Source organism: Mesoplodon mirus (genome assembly GCF_964341445.2).
Source record: "Mesoplodon mirus genome assembly, chromosome: 3".
In the NCBI taxonomy this organism is placed as follows: Eukaryota; Metazoa; Chordata; class Mammalia; order Artiodactyla; family Ziphiidae; genus Mesoplodon; species Mesoplodon mirus.
Window position 1 is genome coordinate 92378218 of NC_138978.1, and position 22226 is coordinate 92400443.

The window sequence follows — 22226 nt, forward strand, 5'->3', positions numbered from 1 at the left end:
GGTACATTCCTAAAAATTGTAAGAAGACTTCAAAAAGCAAAAAATTGCCCATTAAAATGCAGCCTGAAACCTAAAAGGCATTTTCCATTTTTAAACTGCAAGGTGGTCTACAATATTTTGTGATTTTTATATTTCAGTTAAACTCTCAATTAGCAAAAATTTAAGCAAGTGATGCAATAACCTAAGTATTTTAATTCAATAAAAATTTCCCTGATTCCTTGCCTTCAGTTTTTTATACAAATATTACCTTTGCAATGAGACGTCTTTTTTTTTTTTGCTTTTTCACAGCACATATCATCTTACATACCGGATAATATACTTACGTTTCATATTTACTATGTTATATCTTTGTCCTCACTAGAATGTAAGTCCCATGAGGTGATGGACTTTTATCTGTTCTACTCACAGAAATATGTATTCCAAATTCCTAGAATAGTGCTAGGCATGTAGATTCTCAATAAATATTTACTGAATGAATAAATGAATGAATGCTTCTCTGTGATGCATACTGATTAACAAGAAAAGAATGTTCTATCACACTTATCAAACTTATGAAAAAAATTTTAGCTTTCCATTTTTGAAATGTCAATACTTTTTCTAAAGTCACATAGAAGGTCATGGTTATTAAATTCACTTAAAAATTGAATTTGAAATTGCTACTTTGAGAATAAATCCTTATTCCAGTAGTGCACTCGTCTATCTACATAGTTTATTTATGTGCATCAAGAAAATCAGAATCAAATGTTTCATTTATATCACTATTTCTGTTTATTACTTCTCTTTCTAAACTCCAGTATATCAGCACCATCACACTATTTAAATACGTATCATCTGTCTGATTATGTCTTGTAAAAAAATGCATCTTGTCAGTACATACTTTACATCTGAGTAGAAACAGAAAGCTAGATTTGATAGTATTCCACCTTAAGATATGTAAGTGGTTGAGCTCTTCAAGGGAAATATTATAGAACCAGAGAAGGGGAATGAGGTGGGCAGTTAAGAGCCAGTGAACAAATGGCAACAGAGAAATGGGAGGGTGATGATGGAGGGATTTAGGGCCTTGAGGTATACAAAAAAGATTTGAACCAACTGCCAGAGGGAATTTGATGGGAAATTTTTTTTAAAAGATGAATAAAAACTGATGCTTACTAGCATGCCAAGGCCCAGCTGACATTAAACACTGTGAATTTGGAGTAAATTCAATTGGCAAAGTTACTTGAATTTCTCTAATAATATTCAGCAACCCAGCAGTATACAAAATGAAAGGTTAGATTAACCCAGGACTAGGGAGTGGAACAGGGTAAAATTCAGTTACAATGGAAGAGAGATAGAAATATTATACATCTCCACCCCATTCAAATGCCAAGCCAAAATTGTATATTCAGGGATTTTCCCACTCATAACTGTCCTGAATATATCTTAATACTGATTTTAGTTCAAACTTTAGCTAAAATTGGTTTAAAAATATTTTCTGGCTGAATTAAAACGTGACTAAAGCTAATGACACATAATTGATACATAATCTGTAATTTTATATCAGTAAAAGCCTATGTGTGGAAATTTACCTTTTTAACAACATCAATTGGGAGTCAATATTTTACACAGTTGGGAAGTTTCTGGGCCATTCCTAGCCAGAGCTGAAGGGGCAGTGCTTTGGCAGCCACTTTTTAATACCATGTTGACCTTCTCATCCCCTCTTCATAATCTGGTTTAAAAAAATGACAACTCGAGCATACTCATTTAAAAATTTCATTCAACAAATATTTAATGTGTTTTTCCTATACCCTGGTCAATACATCAGGTGATCAGTGTTCTAGGATGAGGCCTGGAATGAAAAGATACATTGAGCCAAACAGATTTCCTCTTTTGAAAGTCTGAGCCAACAGATACTAAGCTGGTGAGGTATTTCATGTAGAAGGTGGAGCTGAAAGACCACCATGTGGAATGGGTCCATGATGAGCATGTGCTAGGCCGAAGCTCAGAGGAGGCAGGAACAAGGAGTAAGTCCTGGAGACAAAGGATTGAACAGAGCTATAGATTCCTTTGAGGGAGAAATCACATGGCTCACAAAAGAGATGGAAAAGGTCTCTGCCCAGAACTGCCCCATTGGTTCTTGCAGTTCCTGTCTCCATTAACATATAGAATACAATAGGCTTCATTATCTTCAAGTAGTTTGAATGAGTCTCTGCTTCTTGATCCAAGATGAGCCTAAGCAGAAACTGCAATTTGAGTGATTATTTCACCACACGTTTTTATGAAGACACAAAGTACTCTATATATTCATATACCAGGGTCCATAAACTGAGTGCACATCTGTGTTTGGAACATATCATGTTATTTATTTTTCTATGTTCCCACATTTCTTCTCTTCTTTGAATCCTTACTCTAAGAATTAACTTGTAGCCTGAACATGTAAGCTTTGAGTAGATGGGGAAGATCTGCCTATTACTGCTACTCCACCTTAGAGGTTCTGGGAGGGGGACAGGCAGTATGACCAGTTGGAAGAGCATTGGCTTTGCAGTCGAGAAACTCAAGGTTTTAGTTCTGGCTTTAGTGCTAGTCATGTGACTTTGGCTATACTACTTTCATCCTCCAAGCCTCAGATGATGTCAAAGAAGTATAAAATGATTTCACTCTCAGGTAGGCATGGAAATACTGTATTTAGCAGTAGGTAGAATCAGCACACGGTAGACAGTCAACAGTTTCCTCCCCTCATGTGTGACTCAACCAAGCTCACATGTCTGGAGATGAGCAGGAGTCCTTTCTGGAACTCACTCATAATGCATTTTTATCCTTGAGTTCATGTACTCCTCCATGTTCATGAAAATAAATTCAGGTGATATTCAAGCCTAGACATCCATTATCTTCCAGATTCTTCTTGAAGATACTGCTCTGTATTCTCCCTTCATTTCTGATGCCCACAAGTCCCTTCTTTTATCATTTCCCTTCTTCTTAAGGACATTCTTTCAGTCATTCTTTTAGTTATGCTTCCTGGAAATAAATTCTTAGTATTTCTTGAGTTAAGAATGTCTTGTTTTATCTTTCCTTCTTAAAGGAAATAGGATTATGGGTTGATAGTTCTTTTCTTTCAACAGTTGAAAATTTTGTCTCACTTTCTGGACTTGATGTTTCTGATGATGAGAAATCTATTGTCATTATAATTGTTTGCTCCTTATAGGTAAGATGTCATTTTTTTCTTGCTTTCAAGGGCCTTTTGTCTTTAGTTTTCAGAAGTTTGATGATGATGTGTTTTGGTATGGGTTTCTTTGGATCTCTCATGTTTGAGATGCATTCAGCTTCTTGAATCTTGTAGGTTTATGTCTCTTGCAAAACTTGGGAAGTTTTCAGACATTATTTCTTTTTCATCCCCTCCTTCTTTGACCTCTCCTCTGGCACTCTAACATGAATATTACACTATTTGTTATACTCCCACAGTTCCGTGAGACTGTTCATTTTTTTCCTCTCTGTCTTTTTTCTCCCTGTTTTTCAGATTGGTTAATTTCTACTGCTCTATCTTCCAGTTCACTGATTATTTCTTTGTCCTCCCCATTCTTTTGTTGAGCCCATCAACTGAGTTTTGTATTTGTTATTATATTTTTCAGTACTGAAATTTCCATTTGGTTCTTTATATCTATGTCTTTTTTGAGACTTTCCATATTTTCCATTTGCTTCAAGCCTGTTTGTAATTGCTTCTTAGAGCAACTTTATGACGTCTGCTTTAAAAATCTTCATCAGATCATTCTAAATCTCTGTTATTGCTATCTTGGTATTGGCATCTATTAATTGTCTTTTACCATTCAGCTTGAGGTCTTCCTGGGTCTTGGCATGATGGGTGATTTTCAATTAAAACATTGACATTTTGGGTATTATGCTAAGGGACTCTTCATCTTATTTAAACCTTTTGTTTTAGCTGGCTTTTTTGGATACCATTCTGGCAGAGGAGGGCAAGGATGCTGCCTCATTACTGTCCAGATGCCCTACTTGTCCTTCGTTGACACCTGAGGGACATAACTCCTTGTTACTGCCAAGAGAAGATAGGAGTTCTGGCTCCCCTCTAGGCCTCATCTGATACCAGGGGGCTGTGACAGGTGGGACAGAGTGGCCTTGTTACCGCTGGGTGGTGATAAAAATCCTGACTCTCCATTAGACTTCCTCTGACAAGACCCCGGGGTGGGGGAGGAGAAGGGACACCTCATTACTGTCAGTGGGGTGGAAGTCCATGCCTCCCACATATGGGAGCTCATTATTGCCCAGGAGCGATGCTGGGCGCCTTGTTACAGCCTCCTGAGGCTGGAAGTATAAGACCCATGCTTGTCCTTTGCTTGTGTGGACAGGTGTGGCGCTGCAGTTTTTAGCTGTGGTGTTTGGCTAGAGAAGAGCAGTTATGGTCTAAAAGTTTTCTGTCTTGTTAGGCTGCCCTTTCCTGGTTCTCTGGCTAGAAAAAGTAGGGGTTTTTTGTCTGCACCTATTGTTTCTGGGTTGCTGGCTTCTTTGGCTCCAAGTCTGGGATATATGAGGCAAAAAGAAAACCCAGGAAATTCTCCACTGTGTTGTGCCTTGGGTCCTGAGATTCCTAGCCAGACTGCCTTCTTCCCCCCTTTCAGAGTCTCTTTATGTTCGTTCTAGATATATAAAGGTTTTTAATTGCACTTACTCAGAAGCATAGGGAAAAGTATACCTACTCCATCTTCCTGGAAGCAGAAGTCCTCCTCCATTAGCATTCTGATATATGTTATTTCCAATTTATATTTCATAACAGGACGTTAATTCTGATTGTTAAATTGGCAACACAAGATACTGCACTCCACTTTCTTGCCAGAGAATATAAGTGATGCTAAACACTCTGCTCCCTAATTACCATCAATGTTAGGTAGTAAGCAGCCATATTAAAGTGGGATTTACCTCAGAGGTCACAGTCTAGTCCTCATATGAAAAATTTTACCTGGGTCATGTCAGACCATCCAAACCTGCATATCTGGTCCCTGAGAGAAATGCTTATGCTATAAAGTGCTGAGGCACTGTACTGCATTTATGTTGAACAGCATTATAATATAAAAAGCAAGTGTATAAATAATAAAAAATTAAGTAATTTCTAAGTTATTTGTAGAGGGCTAATAAGAGTATGATGTACTACATCTCAAAGTATCACTTTATGAAGACAATGGATGATTTTCCCTCAGCTTTGTACCACAAGAAGGTAAACAACCAATTTATTTCTATATTTTGAAAGCTGTGATTTCTTTGTTTGGCTACCAGGAAGTTCACAGTCAAGTTTGTTAATGCCTCCAGTACCATATGGCATAGATTTTGTGTATTGGCCTTGCCCTTGGCTTCTTTTATTTTTCAATCAAGATTTTACTTTTACCCAGAGTTCCTCATATATTTCGTTTTTATTCAGTAGTACAGTATACATTTTGGGACGTGATCTCATTTATTTTAGAAACATACAGGTGAACAAATATGTTAAAAAAAATAGAGGGTTTGTAAGCCCTCAAAAGGACAGGAAATGAACCTCAGGTTTGTTCTTAACTAGTAATAGAAACTTAATGAGTGCCATGCTTTTGATCCCGCAAGGACTCTTTCTCAAGAGACCCTACAAGAACACACTTGTTGTCACATAATTTTCACTTCATTTGTTAGATGGAGTTTTGTGAAGGGACAGACAAAAACAAGTACTACCTGGAGGACTGAAGCACCACTGTGGAGAAACTGAAGACCACTTTCAGCTGAGTCAATTCCACCAGCGGCCAAAATGGGAAATCCAGGCAAAGCGTGAGCAATGGTGGTCACAGCTCTCAAAGCAATAGGTCTGATGGCTGTGCCTACAGAAAATGAGGATGATTGATGGTTAGTATATTGACCACTTGAGCATATTGCCTTATAATTACTATCACGTGATGGCAGTGTTGTACTAGACAAAATTCAATTTTATCTCTACTTAAGATATATACGTATGTAATATACAAGCATTGCTATGTTTCAAAGTATGTTAATTTGTAAATGGATGTGTACTTATTTTAAGGACTTTGATGCTATTATTGCATGCAGGCATGTTATGCAAGTGGGTATAGCAACTCTAGAACTCTCACATAAAATATATACATATCACAATTTGATATACAGTAATGTGTAAAAGATTGTATGGAACACTTGAGCATCTGTTTGAAAAAGAACAAGGAATAGCAGATTTTGTAAAAGTAAAACAATCACATACAGTGCATAAATAGACATACAGCTCTGTTATGTTTCCGCAAAGTATAAAGCAGCTGGTGTGAATAGAGATACTGCAAAAACAAGCAAGGTGCTGATGAACTTACAGATTCCATATTGCATTTTACATGTATTTCCCAAAATCTGATAGTGATTTTACTCAAACATAGTGAGCCTAATCTAATTTTTCATACATTAGAACATTTTAATCAAGTTAAAGAGAATTTACTAGAATTCAGTAATTAGAGTATGCATTTGAGTTTGTATACATTATTTAACCAAACATTACCAATACATTATTTGCTAATTGTAATAAAGGCTGTATGGATGGACAGAACACTCTGAGGTCATTTTTTACATGATTATACTGTATAAGGCTGCTTAGACTCTCAAGGGTTAACCCAATCGGGAGTAAATTAATGCTCTCATAACATAGTAATATAATTTGATATTTCTGATGTACTCTCATAAGTCAATGGTCCTTTAAAGGCATTTTCTTAAGTAAAAATAGTTCTTTTTGTGCAACAATGTGGCATTGCCTCAAATAAGGGCTCCACAAACAACAAAACAAGCAAAGGGTAAAATAAGCCTCATGTGTGATGCCTCTGGCATCTCCTCCACCACCACAAGCATCCTTACCAGCATTCTCAATATGTATTCATTGGTGCTCCTATTAAGGAAGCACAAAGAGCTTTCATTAAAATCGGTGGTTTTCTTTTTATCTTGTTCATTTCAGATGAAACTGAATATACATGTAAACTAATGTTTTAGCACTCAACACCAAAAATGTTTGTGGAAATGTCTACTTGGTGCTCTGACACCTAAAAAATCTTCCTCTAGATAATAGAGTTTCTTAGTCAAGAATATTCAATGCTGACACTTCAGGATTCCATAACTGACAGTTAAATACAAGGTAGTAAGTTAGGGCAAATTAGAAACTGAACGTTAAGATTCTATTTCTATTTCAAAATATTTATCAGTGACTTCTTCTTAGTCTATATGTTTTAACCATAAAAAAAGGCTAACATAGTGGACAGGAGAATGCATGGAAAGAATACACACACACATATTTATAGAAACATATCTTTAGCTATACTAAAAAGAAATTCAAGAGTAAAAGTTAGAGGAAAGCATTTTTAAGTTAAGTTGTAACTTAAACCTTTTAGACAGACATACAGCTATCTTGGCATAATATAACTAATATGGTCAATATATGCTAAGTTGATGGCTCCTTTACACACATGTTACTTTGAAGTAATAAAGAAATATTGGGATTCTTTTTTTTCTTATTTAGTTGACCCTGGAGAGTAAAGGAAATTTTTGCTAAGCAGATAAATAATTTATTTCTAACTGCACTGTTAGAAGACTACCATTAACACTAAGGGGTAAAATTTCAAAGTGGTACACAGGGATTTGGCCACATATTCCAATTGATATTAATGGACATCAAATGGCAAAATCTCAGAACACAGCTTTGAAAATTTAACCAGTTACATTTAAAGGGCAACATTATTACACAGGTGTTAAAAAACATCAGTAAATCCTCAGTGGCATTTGAAGATGTTCAATTAGGTCAATAAGACATTTTCTATTTGATGTTTTTCTTCTTTTTAAAAACTTTTCTAATTTACCCAATGAACATGAAAACCTTTCAAACTAATAAAGGTATCTTTTTAAATTAAGAGTAATTATGTTCTCTGAGGAAATGGGATCCAAAAATGAATAAATGGATCCTTCTGTTGCTGGGTAATAGTAAATTCAGTTTTAATTTCCATTATAAATTCCATTTGATTGGTTTTCTTTATAACTCAATTGATTTAGTATGAAATATAATCTACCTGTTCTCTGCATTTTTATGGGGAATAGATTTTAAAAATGACTTTTATTCGCCATGAAAGGTTTTTGGAAGGAAACTGAAGGAATGTAAAAGGATCTTTCTAAATTGTTATACAGAAATTTCTTTTTAGTTTTAAAGTGACAGAAATGAAAAAATAATAGATTCAATATAAAAATAAAACTTTTGGTGTGAAAGAAATACATACATCAATACCATATGAGATTGTACATATGTTAATTAAAATGCATACAGATTTCCAGAATCACAGTTATTGAGATAAGAATTTTTAAAACTTTGTCACTGCTACAGTAATTAATGATTTTAGACCAAAGACCAGGGAGGAAGAAGCCAGTTGAGAAGCTCAAGGAATTAAAAGTGGACTCCATCCTAAAGGAAACAACAAGGTTTAAATAAAAAAATTGAAATCCTATAAGCTTAAATTAATTAATAGGCAACGTGCAATTTAAATTAAGCCTTCAGCTACATGGGGTAACCAGATGAACCTGATGGGAAATTAATTACATCAAGTCTTTCTGTTTCAACAGTGTGGGAGGTGCCAATGAAAGTCAGCCATTCTGAATCCCCACATTTTGAAACAAGCTGCAGGTTCAAACAAACAAAAAGTGAACTAGACCTTTGAGTTCCAACATTGCTGTGAAGAGTCCTGATTTGTACCAAAATGGCCCTAGCAGAAAACCTGGGGGACTAGAATGAACTTTTGGTATCTAATCAATTGAGGCCCTCCATATAGTCACATCCTAAAATGCAAATCAGTATGTTGAATTCATAGATCTTTGATAAACTTCACATTACATTTGATTGATTCATGATCTAGAAAAACATTTCAGTAAGCCAGAGATGTTGAATTCAAAGGTAACCAATCTGAATTCAATGATTTTTTTTCTTAAGAAAATACTTTCTTATTTTAATTGCAATTTCAAAAATGCTACCATTAGTAGTAGTATTACATATTGATATGCAAGTAAGAATTAATGTATTGTGACTTAGGTTCCTTACTCAGGCCTCATTTATCCATTCATCTGTTCATCTGTCTATTCAAGAAATATTAAGCACCTGTGCCTTCTTTTAAAAAACACGTAATTGTAACTGAATTGGAAAAGCTTAAAAGACAATCTCAGGTAATCAGTTTATGTTGTAACCATATTGTCACCCAGGGTGGATACCCAAAACACCAGCCTCAATGATCTTAGGAGGTAGTTTCAAGGTAAATAATATGAGTTCAGTTATTCATTCTGTACACATCCCATTAGGAAAGCTTCACATTCATTTAAACATCATATATTTTATAATTACTATTAATATAAACTCTAGAAAGAAGGGAATTTGAGGATGAATTAGTTACATCCGAGAGACAACAGGGTCAACTTCTTAGGTTCAAATTCTAGCTCCACTATTTACAAGCTCTGTAATCTTGTGAAAATTTCTTAATCTTTTCATCTATAAAATAATAAAATTATAATAACTTCATAGAGCTGTTTTGAGGATTAAATTATTTAATGTATATAAAGGGCTAGCACATAACAAAGATTATATAGATGTTTGCTATTATAACCTGTACTACCTAGGAGGACAATTGATTTCAGAGGGAGCATTTATTTAGTTTACTTTGTGCCTTTTATGCTGTTGCTGTGTGCTTAGTAATGCAAAGAAACCTTTTTCTTTTTTTTTATTGGAGACAAGATTATGATGCCTAGGATGATGAAACTTTATAACCTCTGCTCCCTTAGGAGAACCACACATCTCCCTCTCCCTTTTCCCCTCTCCAGCAGCTTTCATTTAGTGGTGTCATAATGTTGGTAGGATTAACTGACTCCAAAGCTAAAAATCTCAAAGACAGACATCCATATATTTAAGATTTTATTTTGAGAATCAAAAGGTCCATGCACTAAATCAATATGCAAGACTTTTAATGACAACATCAGAAGTTGAGTTTATTGGTGAGAAGGAGGCAGAGCTTTACTTAGCATGACTAAATCCTTGAAAAGACATTTTTAATGGGCAAGGTAGTGTGCAACGTATGCTAATTTTGGATAACTGAAATTTTGAATAATTGAGTTTAATTCTGTTTGTTTTTTCCTTAATCATTTGACTCCTAAAACAGCTACTGTTACAGAGTTAATTGTTAAAGCTAAGTCCACAATAAACTCTCTGATAATGGCTCTAGCTGGCAATAAAACAGAATTGGGTTATAATACTCACTCATGCTCACTGTGTACACAAAAAGAAAATGTAGTTTTAATTTGCTTACATTAATTAAAATATAATGAATTAAGTGGATAACAAATTCCTTAGAAATTGAGCTTTGACTGTCTAATTGTTAACAGTTTTAACATCACCCAGAAGAAAGAAAATATTAGCAAATTAAGAATTTCAAGGATTTAGGAGTTGAGAGATTGATTTTTATAAAATAAACATAAATCAAGCACCAAAAATTTATCCTTTAAAACAACTTTAAAATATTAATGAACCTAACATATTGATAAATATGTAAAGCACATATACACATATATATATATACACGTATATACAATGGAATATTACTCAGCCATAGAAAGAAATGAAATTGAGTTATTTGTAGTGAGGTGGATGGACCTAGAGTCTGTCATACAGAGTGAAGTAAGTCAGAAAGAGAAAAACAAATACCGTATGCTAACACATATATATGGAATTTAAGAAAAAAAAAAGGTCATGAAGTACTTAGGGGTAAGACGGGAATAAGGACACAGACCTACTACAGCGTGGACTTGAGGATATGGGGAGGGGCAAGGGTAAGCTGTGACAAAGTGAGAGAGTGGCATGGACCTTTATACACTACCAAACGTAAAATAGATAGCTAGTGGGAAGCAGCCGCATAGCACAGGGAGATCAGCTCCGTGGTTTGTGAACACCTAGAGGGGTGGGATAGGGAGCGTGGGAGGGAGGGAGACACAAAAGGGAAGAGATGTGGGAACATATATATATGTATAACTGATTCACTTTGTTATAAAGCAGAAACTAACACACCATTGTAAAGCTATTATACTCCAATAAAGGTGTTAAAAAAAATAAAATAAATAAAAATACATCTTTACACATAGATTAAAGTCCTCTGAGAAAATGACCATAATTCAACTAGAAACTGAAGTACTACAAGGATCCAGGGTTATATCAAGAGATATGAAATCTAAAGAGGAGAAATGGGAGAAAGAAAACCAATTATTTTACGTTGCTATTTTAGGTTTATTGAAAAAGCTAAAAATTTTCTTATGGAAACGTTTTAATTTTTGTTGAATATTTCAAGATATTTTTTCTGAGTCTTCATATCTTTATAGCTGTTTATCTGCTTCATAACATATTCAATATATTCATAGTCAATTTATATTCAATAATTTGGTACCTAGCATGTGCCAGGCATTTTATTTTAAAGCAATAGAATTAATACTATTTACCAGAGAAGGGGCCATTTTCCTTTCTGAGCATTTGTTCTTGGAGTGATTTCCATAGCCTGACACGGAGACTGGGGCTTCAAAAAGTGTGTGATTTAACCCTTAGAGTGCTGTGCAGGGAGATGCTATCAGCTCTGTTTCGTATACGAAGAAAGGGAAGTTCAAGCTGAATAAAACTTGTTTTATGCCACAGTTTAAAAGTTTAAACACCAAGTCTCTGTGACTGTCAGAGTCCATACTTTTCAGCTGCTACTGAGAAATGACAGTGCAGCAATTATGACGAGGATCACTTGCACATTGTCTTTGCCTAAGAAAACCAGTATCAGTATCGTCTGTGGTCTATTGCTCAGAGCACAGGTTCTAAAGTCCAACCAATTAGGTGTAAGTCTTTATTCTATTACTTTACACAATTGTGACTCTGAGCAAGCTCCTTAGTTAGCTTCCTAGAACATCAGTTTTCCCTATCTGTGAAACAGGGACATCACTAACAATAATATCATAGCAACTTGGGGACTATTACATGATACAATTTGTGGAAAGCACTCGGCACAGGGCCTGGTTCATACTATATATAAGCTAATATTACTATCAAAGCCAGAGAAAATTGATCTGAAAAATAAGCATTTACTATAAACATGTGGGGATAAACACTTAATACTTAAGGGGTGTTAATTAATCTCCTAGATATTAAATTTGGAGATCCTAAGTCATTTCATTTCTAAAAATTATAGTTTGAGTCTATGATTGTAAATGCATATATTTTTGTGAATAACTCTTTATTAGATGTATAATGCAACTGCAATATCTAAATGTATATGTCTTATCCAGAAACTCTATTTTGAGAAATAAAATTCATTAGTGCATAGACATAAAGTTACATGTACAAAGATGTTCCTTGAAATATTGTTTCTTATAGCAAAACAGTGAAAACAACCTAAATAATCACTAGCAGTTATGCTAGTAAATAAATTATAGTTCATCCATGTATGTATGATATCACAGGAAACCTTTAAAACTGACGTGGAAATATCTCTAGGATACGATGTTACGTGTTAAATGACAAGTAGCAGAATAATATATAGGTTGTAGTCCTATTTTAGGTAAAAAAATGTATGATTACATTTAGTATGTGGGCATGTAAATGCAAAGAATGTTGAGTTTTAAACTGCTAATAGTTATTTCTGGGGAACAGGTTGAAGAGGAACTTTCTAGTTCGATACCTATACATCCATATTATTCAATTATTTTAGGTAAGAAAGTGTTTATGATTCACTTCTGCAACGAAAAGTGACTATTTTTTATAATGCTTCTAAAACAATACAGGAATAGACATTTTCAGATTCTGTGCTGTGAAACATATATGGGATGTGCAATGATCCTACCCTCCGTACATTCAGAAGAGCACATTTGGTTCTATATCCAATATTTTAAGTAAAATATTAACAAACTTAGAATATATCCAAAACAGGGTGAATAGAATGATCTCTCTCTCTCTCTTATCTCCCCATCCTGCCACATACACATACACACATACACACACATAATGGGATGGACCCAGAGATGGAAAAAGCCTATGAAAAGTTTTGTTTGGAATCAAATGGTAAGCAAAACCAGTAAAGCTAAATTTCAGTATGTCAGTTTTCTGAAGTAGTTTAGGATATGGTGATTTAGAAGAACACAGAAAAGCAAGAAAGTGTTTCACACATATCAAATTAAGGATGTTGAGTTATGTTACTAGTGTATGAAACTTTAATTTTAACATTATCTGCCAAAATAAACTTTATTCCCCATAACTTAAAATGCATATGTATACATATGTATATATAATATACATATATTATATATAAATAGCTTATTATGTACAGTTAATTCCACTGTTATGGTGCAATAAGATTGATTTTGAAATAAAAATTTTTAAAAATAATATGTGTGTATGTATAAAATGGCTGAAAGTAATCCCAATAGTTGTTCTTCAAATATTTAAGGGATAACCGTAAAGAAAGGCTTCATTTATGTTTTCTTCAAAAGATAACTAGAACAAATGGTTAAGCACACACTACTGGTTTTATTATTGTTATTTTTATCATTAATTTGTTGTAAATTCAGCAACAGAAGTAGCTACATTTGGATGCCCATATCCCTTAAACCTAAATGGATATTTGGCAGGTAGTGGCAGGTAGGATGCAATAGAAAAGATCTGTACTATAGATAATATTGGATTAGATGATCTCTTCCAATTCAAAATTCCAGGATAATATGAACTTTGTCATGATATTTTAAGGAGCAATTTTATATGCTCTGTGGTTTCCCAGTAGATACCAGTGATGAAGTTAACTTATAAAAGGATTAAGTATGAGTTAAAGTGAAATTTTAACATGCAATACATTCATTATAGAGACTCCTCTTTTGAGTGCTTTCTAATTGACAGGTGTTTTCCTAAGTGTTTTCTCATGCATTGTCTCAGTGACATTACTTTAGGTATTTTTTTGTCCTCATATTCTTAGATATGTAAATGAGATCATAAGAAATAAATATCTCACCCTCAAGATCACTCAGACAGTGTGGGTCCAGTATTTGCATCTAGGTCTACCTGACTCCTAATACCATGCTCTTAACCACAGTACTATATTTCTTCCCTATTTTAATTGTTTGCATATTGATTAAGTTATAGAGTTAATAAGTTTTATAAATAATAAAGATATGTTGTCCACATATGATAAAACCAAGAATATTGGCATTATATTAATTGTTGGCTAGTAACTAGATAGAAATGATAGCTGTTAGTAATTGGTATAACTAGAGAGACCATAGGACCTGGTTTGCCCAGGAGAGTTCCAGTTTATCACACCTATATTTATTTGTAATTACATGAAGTAATTATAAACAGCATCCTCTTTCACTCTAAAAGTAATCTAGTTTGGTTAATCAATTATAATGATAATTGTATCTAGGAATTATAGGACAAAGATAATTATGGAAGCAAAGTGAAAGTTGATTTAGAACAAAACCATAATCTATGAAAAACTTAGAAACTAACTACACCTTCCAAGACTCAAAGGATGGCACAAAGAGATAAATTTCCTTGAATTTGTTATTAGAGGGAAAAATATATGGCATTCATATGTGATATCTAGGCATAATTAGTCTATATGTTCTTTCTGTTTTCAACCTGTAGGTGGCCACCACAAGCTACACTTATTAAACAACTCATTAGTAGCATTTTCAATACTGTCATCTTCAGATAATTAGCAATTTATTTAAATAACCAATTTCTGTAGAAATAATTGCCATGAAATGCCCTGAACCTACTTTTTCATAAACTATAATAAAAGTGTTAAGATAGTCCCTGACATTTGCAAATGCCATTAGTTCACCTTTCCTTTTGATAGTGCTATGGCATTATGTTTAAACAATTACCCGATAACACAGCAGTTTAATGAAACAGTACAGTAAGCACATTCTTCAATATGGCCAGCGACGACATTCAGATTTAGAAAGAAATCCAGACATGTTAACATAGAGGAAAGACACACAGACAAAAGAAAAAGGATTATTGAAATAAGTACATTATTGCTATTTCCAACTTGGTTTAGTTTTCATAGTAGATGCTACAACATATGTACTCTCTTTGGAAACAAGAATGGAGAGTTTTGTAAATTGTTTCATGTAATTGGATGGTGTCAATTAAAATCATATGAATCTATGAATATGTAAAATATACTCATCATATTATTTGTTCAGTAATCTCCACACACAAGAAACAAGTAGGGAATTTTTCTTACTCTCATTTTTCATGTATTTGTGTTTTTACTTACAAAATGGTGTAAAATTTCAGAGTAGAGTCATCAAGGAAGAACTATAAATGGCTTTTACATCTCAGATGGTATTTAGAATTTAAAACGGACCAGGGTTCTAATCTCAGTTTCTTCCTTGTTATTTGGCTCCCTATTTTAAGACCTATTGATGAGGGCTCATAGTGTTTCTGAGTTACCAGAGATAAAACTCTCTGAGACCGTCACAATTTTTAAGCTGTTGGTCTTCAGATTGGGATTGACATATACACACTACTATATATAAAACAGATAACTAATAAGGACCTACTGTATAGCACAGGGAACTCCACTCAATACTCCGTAATGGCCTATATGGGAAAAGAATTTTAAAAAGAGTGGATATATATATATGAATAACTGATTCACTTTGTTGTACACCTGAAACTAACACAACATTGCAAATCAACTATACCCTAATAAAAATAAAAAAAAAAACTAGAATTCAACAGCAATGACAATATCATTTTACGACTAAAAGGAAATAATGCTGAGAACCTACTGAATACCAGGTGCTCTGCTAAGTTACTTACACATTATTTATATCCTCACAGGTCACATATGCATTATCCTCCTTGTACAGATGAAGAAATTCAGGCTCAAAAAAGTTAAGTAGCATATGTATATAAGAAAGGCACGGTTGTGTAGTAAAATAACACATTATAGCAATAAAACAATTAGTTCACAATGTGACCATAAAATTCATTGACGGATTTGAATTTGAGGGCTTTTCTTTATTTCCAGATTACCATATGCCTCAGTCCCCCCCCCCCTTATAAGTACTTCTGGCAGTACTGTAAGCTTATAAATATAATGAATTTACCTATTAATACAAGACTCTTTAAAAATACACAAATTTCCTTAGAGAAGAGATCCTGAACCATGACAGACTTAGCAAACTTGGTGTATAAACATCTCTCATAAGATTTTGCCTAAGGATGTTCAGGGCAAATGTTATCATACCACATAAAAATCTCACAGTCTATGAGTATTCAAAAATGGTTATTCGAAGAGAAGAGAAAGATTAAAATGACGATGATAATGTTGATGACCAGAACTAGGCTTTGCTCTTGGAGAACGCAGGACAATTAGAAGGGGGCATTTTTCTGAAGACATAAAAAATAACAAAAGAATTTCCACATCCACTAGGATCATATTATCTCTTTCTTTGTAAAGCCATGATTTCTTTCCTCTCTGAAATTCTGTACTCTGTTTACACTGTGGGTGGTTCCATGGTCAGGGTGTCCATGGTAGCACTTGCCCTACTGTCAAACGATTCCTTTTATTCTCATTCTCTTTTTCACTTTACAATGAATTACATGTGTAAATCTCTGGGCCTTGTGATAAGGCTGCATTCCACAGAGTCTGCTGAAACCCAGGTTGTACAGCAAGCACTGAGGTTTTGTTCTCTCCTCTGGGCTGGACATCTCTCAAAGATATCAATGGGCTTTAACATATTTTTTTATTGAAGTATAGTTGATTTACAGTATTATATTAGTTTCAGGTGTACAGCACAGTGATTCAGTACTTTTACTGATTATAGTCCATTAAAAGTTATCAGAAGAGAATCGGTTAATTTCCTGTGCTATACAATATATCCTTGTTGCTTATCTATTTTATACACAGTAGTTTGTAACTCTTAATCCCATACCCCTATTTTGCCCCTCTCCCGTTCAGTAACCACTAATTTGTTTTCTGTATCTGTGAGTCTGTTTCTTTTTTGCATATACATTCATTTGCATATACATTCGAGATATAAGTGATATATAATAGTTGTCTTTCTCTGTCTGACTTATTTCAGTAAGTATAATATTCTCTAGCTCCAACCACGCTGCTGCAAATGGCAGAATTTCATTCTTTCTTATGGCCGAGTAGTATTCCATTGTGTATATCTCCCCTTCTTTATCCAATCATCTCTTTTTTTTTTTTAACATCTTTATTGGAGCATAATTGCTTTACAATGGTGTGTTAGTTTCTGCTTTATAACAAAGTGAATCAGTTATATATATAAATATGTTGCCATATCTCTTGCCTCTTGCATCTCACTCCCTCCCACCCTCCCTTTCCCACCCCTCTAGGTGGTCACAAACCACCAAGGTAATCTCCCTGTGCTATGCAGCTGCTTCTCACTAAATATCCATTTTACGTATGGTAGTGTATATATGTCCATGCCACTCTCTCACTTTGTCACAGCTTACCCTTCCCCCTCCACATATCCTCAAGTCCATGCTCTAGTAGGTCTGTGTCTTTATTCCCGTCTTATGCCTAGGTACTTCATGACCTTTCTTTTTCTTTCTTTTTTTTTTTTTTAAGATTCCATATATATGTGTTAGCATACAGTATTTGTTTTTCTCTTTCTGACTTACTTCACTCTGTATGACAGACTCTAGGTCCATCCACCTCACTACAAATAACTCAATTTCGTTTCTTTTTATGGTTGAGTAATATTCCATTGTATATATGTGCCACATATTCTTTATCCATTCATCTGTTGATGGACATTTAGGTTGCTTCCATGTCCTGGCTATTGGAAATAGAGCTGCAATGAACATTTTGGTACATGACTCTTTCTGAATTATGGTTTTCTCAGGGTATATGCCCAGTAGTGGGATTGCTGGGTCGTATGGTAGTTCTATTTTTAGTTTTTAAGGAACCTCCATACTGTTCTCCATAGTGGCTGAATCAATTTATATTCCCACCAACAGTGCAAGAGTGTTCCCTTTTCTCCACACTCCCTCCAGCATTTATTGTTTCTAGATTTTTTGATGATGGCCATTCTGACTGGTGTGAGATGATATCTCATTGTAGTTTTGATTTGCATTTCTCTAATGATTAATGGTGTTGAGTATTCTTTCATGTGTTTGTTGGCACTGTGATATCTTCTTTGGAGAAATGTCTATTTAGGTCTTCTGCCCATTTTTGGATTGAGTTGTTTGTTTTTTTGATATTGAGCTGCATGAGCTGCTTGTAAATTTGGAGATTAATCCTTTGTCAGTTGCTTCATTTGCAAATATTTTCTCTCATTCTGAGGGTTGTCTTTTGGTCTTATCTATGGCTTACTTTGCTGTGTAAAAGCTTTTAAGTTTCATTAGGTCCCATTTGTTTTTATTTCCATTTCTCTGGAAGGTGGGTCAAAAAGGATCTTGCTGTGATTTATATCATACAGTGTTCTGCCTATGTTTTCCTCTAAGAGTTTGATAGTGTCTGGCCTTACATTTAGGTCTTTAAACCATTTTGACTTTATTTTCGTGTATGGTGTTAGGAAGTGATCTAATTTCATACTTTTACATGTCCCTGTCCAGTTTTCCCAGCACCACTTATTGAAGAGGCTGTCTTTTCTCCACTGTATATTCTTGCCTCCTTTATCAAAGATAAGGTGACCATATGTGCATGGGTTTACCTCTGGGCTTTCTATCCTGTTCCATTAATCTATATTTCTGTTTTTGTGCCAGTACCATATTGTCTTTCTTACTGTAGCTTTGTAGTATAATGTGAAGTCAGGGCACCTGATTCCTCCAGCTCCATTTTTCATTCTCAAGATTGCTTTGGCTATTCGGGGTCTTTTGTTTCCATACATATTGTGAAATTTTTTGATCTAGTTCTGTGAAAAATGCCAGTGGTAGTTTGATAGGGATTGCATTGAATCTGTAGATTGCTTTGGGTAGTAGAGTCATTTTCACAATGTTGATTCTTCCATCCAAGAAAATGGTATATCTCTCCATATATTTGTACCATCTTTAATTTCTTTCATCAGTGTCTTATAATTTTCTGCATACAGGTCTTTTGTCTCCTTAAGTAGGTTTATTCCTAGATATTTTATTCTTTTTGTTGCAATGGTAAATGAGAGTGTTTTCTTAATTTCACTTTCAGATTTTTCATCATTAGTGTATAGGAATGCCAGAGACCTCTGTGCATTAATTTTGTATCCTGCTACTTTACCAAATTCATTGATTAACTCTAGTAGTTTTCTGGTAGCATCTTTAGGATTCTCTATGTATAGTATCATGTCATCTGCAAACAGTGACAGCTTTACTTCTTCTTTTCTGATTTGGATTCCTTTTATTTCCTTTTCTTCTCTGATTGCTGTGGCTAAAAATTCCAAAACTATGTTGAATAAGAGTGGTGAGAGTGGGCAACCTTGTCTTGTTCCTGATCTTAGTGGAAATGGTTTCACTTTTTCACCATTGAGGACGATGTTGGCTGTGAGTTTGTCATATATGGCCTTTATTATGTTGAGGAAAGTTCCCTCTATGCCTACTTTCTGCAGGGTTTTTATCATAAATGGGTGTTGAATTTTGTCGAAAGCTTTCTCTGCATCTATTGAGATGATCATATATCTTTTCTCCTTCAATATGTTAATATGGTGTATCACGTTGATTGATTTGCATATATTGAAGAATCCTTGCATTCCTGGAATAAACCCTACTTGATCATGGTGTATGATCCTTTTAATGTGCTGTTGGATTCTGTTTGCTAGTATTTTGTTGAGGATTTTTGCATCTATGTTCATCAGTGATATTGGCCTGTAGTTTTCTTTCTTTGTGACATCCTTGTCTGGTTTTGGTATCAAGGTGATGGTGGCCTCGTAGAATGAGTTTGGGAGTGTTCCTCCCTCTGCTATATTTTGGAAGAGTTTGAGAAGGGTAGATGTTACCTCTTCTCTGAATGTTTGATAGAATTCGCCTGTGAAGCCATCTGGTTCTGGGCTTTTGTTTGTTAGATTTTTAATCACAGTTTCAATTTCAGTGCTTGTGACTGGTCTGTTCATTTTTTCTATTTCTTCTGGGTTCAGTCTCGGCAGGTTGTGCATTTCTAAGAATTTGTCCATTTCTTCCAGGTTGTCCATTTTATTGGCATAGAGTTTCTTATAGTAATCTCTCATGATCCTTTGTATTTCCACAGTGTCAGTTGTTAATTCTCCTTTTTCATTTTTAATTCTATTGATTTGAGTCTTCTCCCTTTTTTTCTTGATGAGTGTAGCTAATGGTTTATCAATTTTGTTTATCTTCTCAAAGAACCAGCTTTAAGTTTTATTGATCTTTGCTGTCGTTTCCTTCATTTGTTTTTCATTGATTTCTGATCTTTATGATTTCTTTCCTTCTGCTAACTTTGGGGTTTTTTTTGTTCTTCTTTCTCTAATTGCTTTAGGTGCAAGGTTAGGTTGTTTATTTGAGATGTTTCCTGTTTCTTAAGGTGGGATTGTATTGCTATAAACTTCCCCCTTAGAACTGCTTTTGCTGCATCCAATAGGTTTTGGGTCGTCGTGTCTCCATTGTCATTTGTTTCTAGGTATTTTTTTATTTCCTCTTTGATTTCTTCAGTGATCACTTCGTTATTAAGGAGTGTATTGTTTAGCCTCAATGTGTTTGAATTTTTTACAGATTTTTTCCTGTAATTGACATCTAGTCTCATAGCATTGTGGTCGGAAAAGGTACTTGATACAATTTCAATTTTCTTAAATTTACCAAGGCTTGATTTGTGACCCTAGATATGATCTATCTTGGAGAATATTCCATGAGCACTTGAGAAAAATGTGTATTCTGTTGTTTTTGGATGGAATGTCCTATAAATATCAATTAAGTCCATCTTGTTTAATGTATCATTTAAAGCTTGTGTTTCCTTATTTATTTTCATTTCGGATGATCTGTCCATTGGTGAAAGTGGGGTGTTAAAGTCCCCTACTATGATTGTGTTACTGTCGATTTCCCCTTTTATGGCTGTTAGTATTTGCCTTATGTATTGAGGTGCTCCTATGTTGGGTGCATAAATATTTACAGACTTCCGGGTAAGATGGCGGAAGAGTAAGACGTGGAGATCACCTTCCTCCCCACGGATACACCAGAAATACAGCTACACGTGGAACAACTACAGAACACCTACTGAACGCTGGCAGAAGACCCCAGACCTCCCAAAAGGCAAGAAACTCCCCACATACCTGGGTAGGGCAAAGCGGAGAGATCTCCACACAGAGGATTGGTGCCGAGCGGCACTCACCAGCCCGAGAGGCTTGTCTGCTCGCCCGCCGGGGCGCACAGCGCTGGAAGCTGAGGCTCGGGCTTCGGTCAGAGCGCAGGGAGAGGACTGGGGCTGGCGGCGAGAACTCAGCCTGAAGGGGGCTAATGTGCCACAGCTAGCTGGGAGGGAGTCCGGGAAAACTCTGGAGCTGCCGAAGAGGCAAGAGACTTTTTCTTCCCTCTTGGTTTCCTGGTGCGAGGAGAGGGGATTAAGAGCGCTGCTTAAAGGGGCTCCACAGACGGGCGCGAGTCGCGACTGAAAGCGTGGAGCCCAGTGACGGGCGTGGGACGCTGGGGCTGCTGCTGCCGCCGCCAAGAAGCCTGTGTGCGAGCGCAGGTCACTGCCTACACTGCCCTTCCGGGAGCCTGTGCAGCCCGCCTCTGCCGGGGTCCCGGGATCCAGGGGCGGCTTCCCTGGGAGAACGCACGGCACGCCTCAGGCTGGTGCAACATCACGCCGACCTCTGCCGCTGCAGGCTCGCCCCGCACTCCGTGCCCCTCCCTCCCGCCCGGCCTGAGTGAGCCAGAGTCCCCGAAGAGGCTGCTCCTTTAACCCTGTCCTGTCTGAGCGAAGAACAGACGCCCTCCGGCGACCTACACGCAGAGGTGGGGCCAAATCCAAAGCTGAGACCCAGGAGCTGTGAGAACAAAGAAGAGAAAGGGAAACCTCTCCCAGCAGCCTCAGAAGCAGCAGATTAAAGCTCCACAATCAACTTGATGTACCCTGCATCTGTGGAATACATGAATAGACAACACATCATCCCAAATTGAGGAGCCAGGAGTCAGTGCTGTGCCTCTGAGGTGGGAGAGCCAACTTCAGGACACTGGTCCACAAGAGACCTCCCAGCTCCACATAATATCAAATGGCAAAAATCTTCCAGAGATCTCC

At 35.7% G+C, this 22226-nt stretch overlaps 1 protein-coding gene across 2 annotated transcripts in view; it reads right to left on the minus strand.

Annotated features, from left to right (window-relative positions):
• Positions 1–22226, minus strand: part of DPYD (dihydropyrimidine dehydrogenase) — an 817544-nt gene that overhangs the window by 137177 nt on the left and 658141 nt on the right. For both annotated transcript variants that reach the window (XM_082616443.1, XM_082616442.1), the window contains one exon: positions 5680–5822. In XM_082616443.1, the coding sequence (XP_082472569.1) occupies positions 5680–5822 (143 nt within the window). The remainder of the gene's footprint in view (positions 1–5679; positions 5823–22226) is intronic.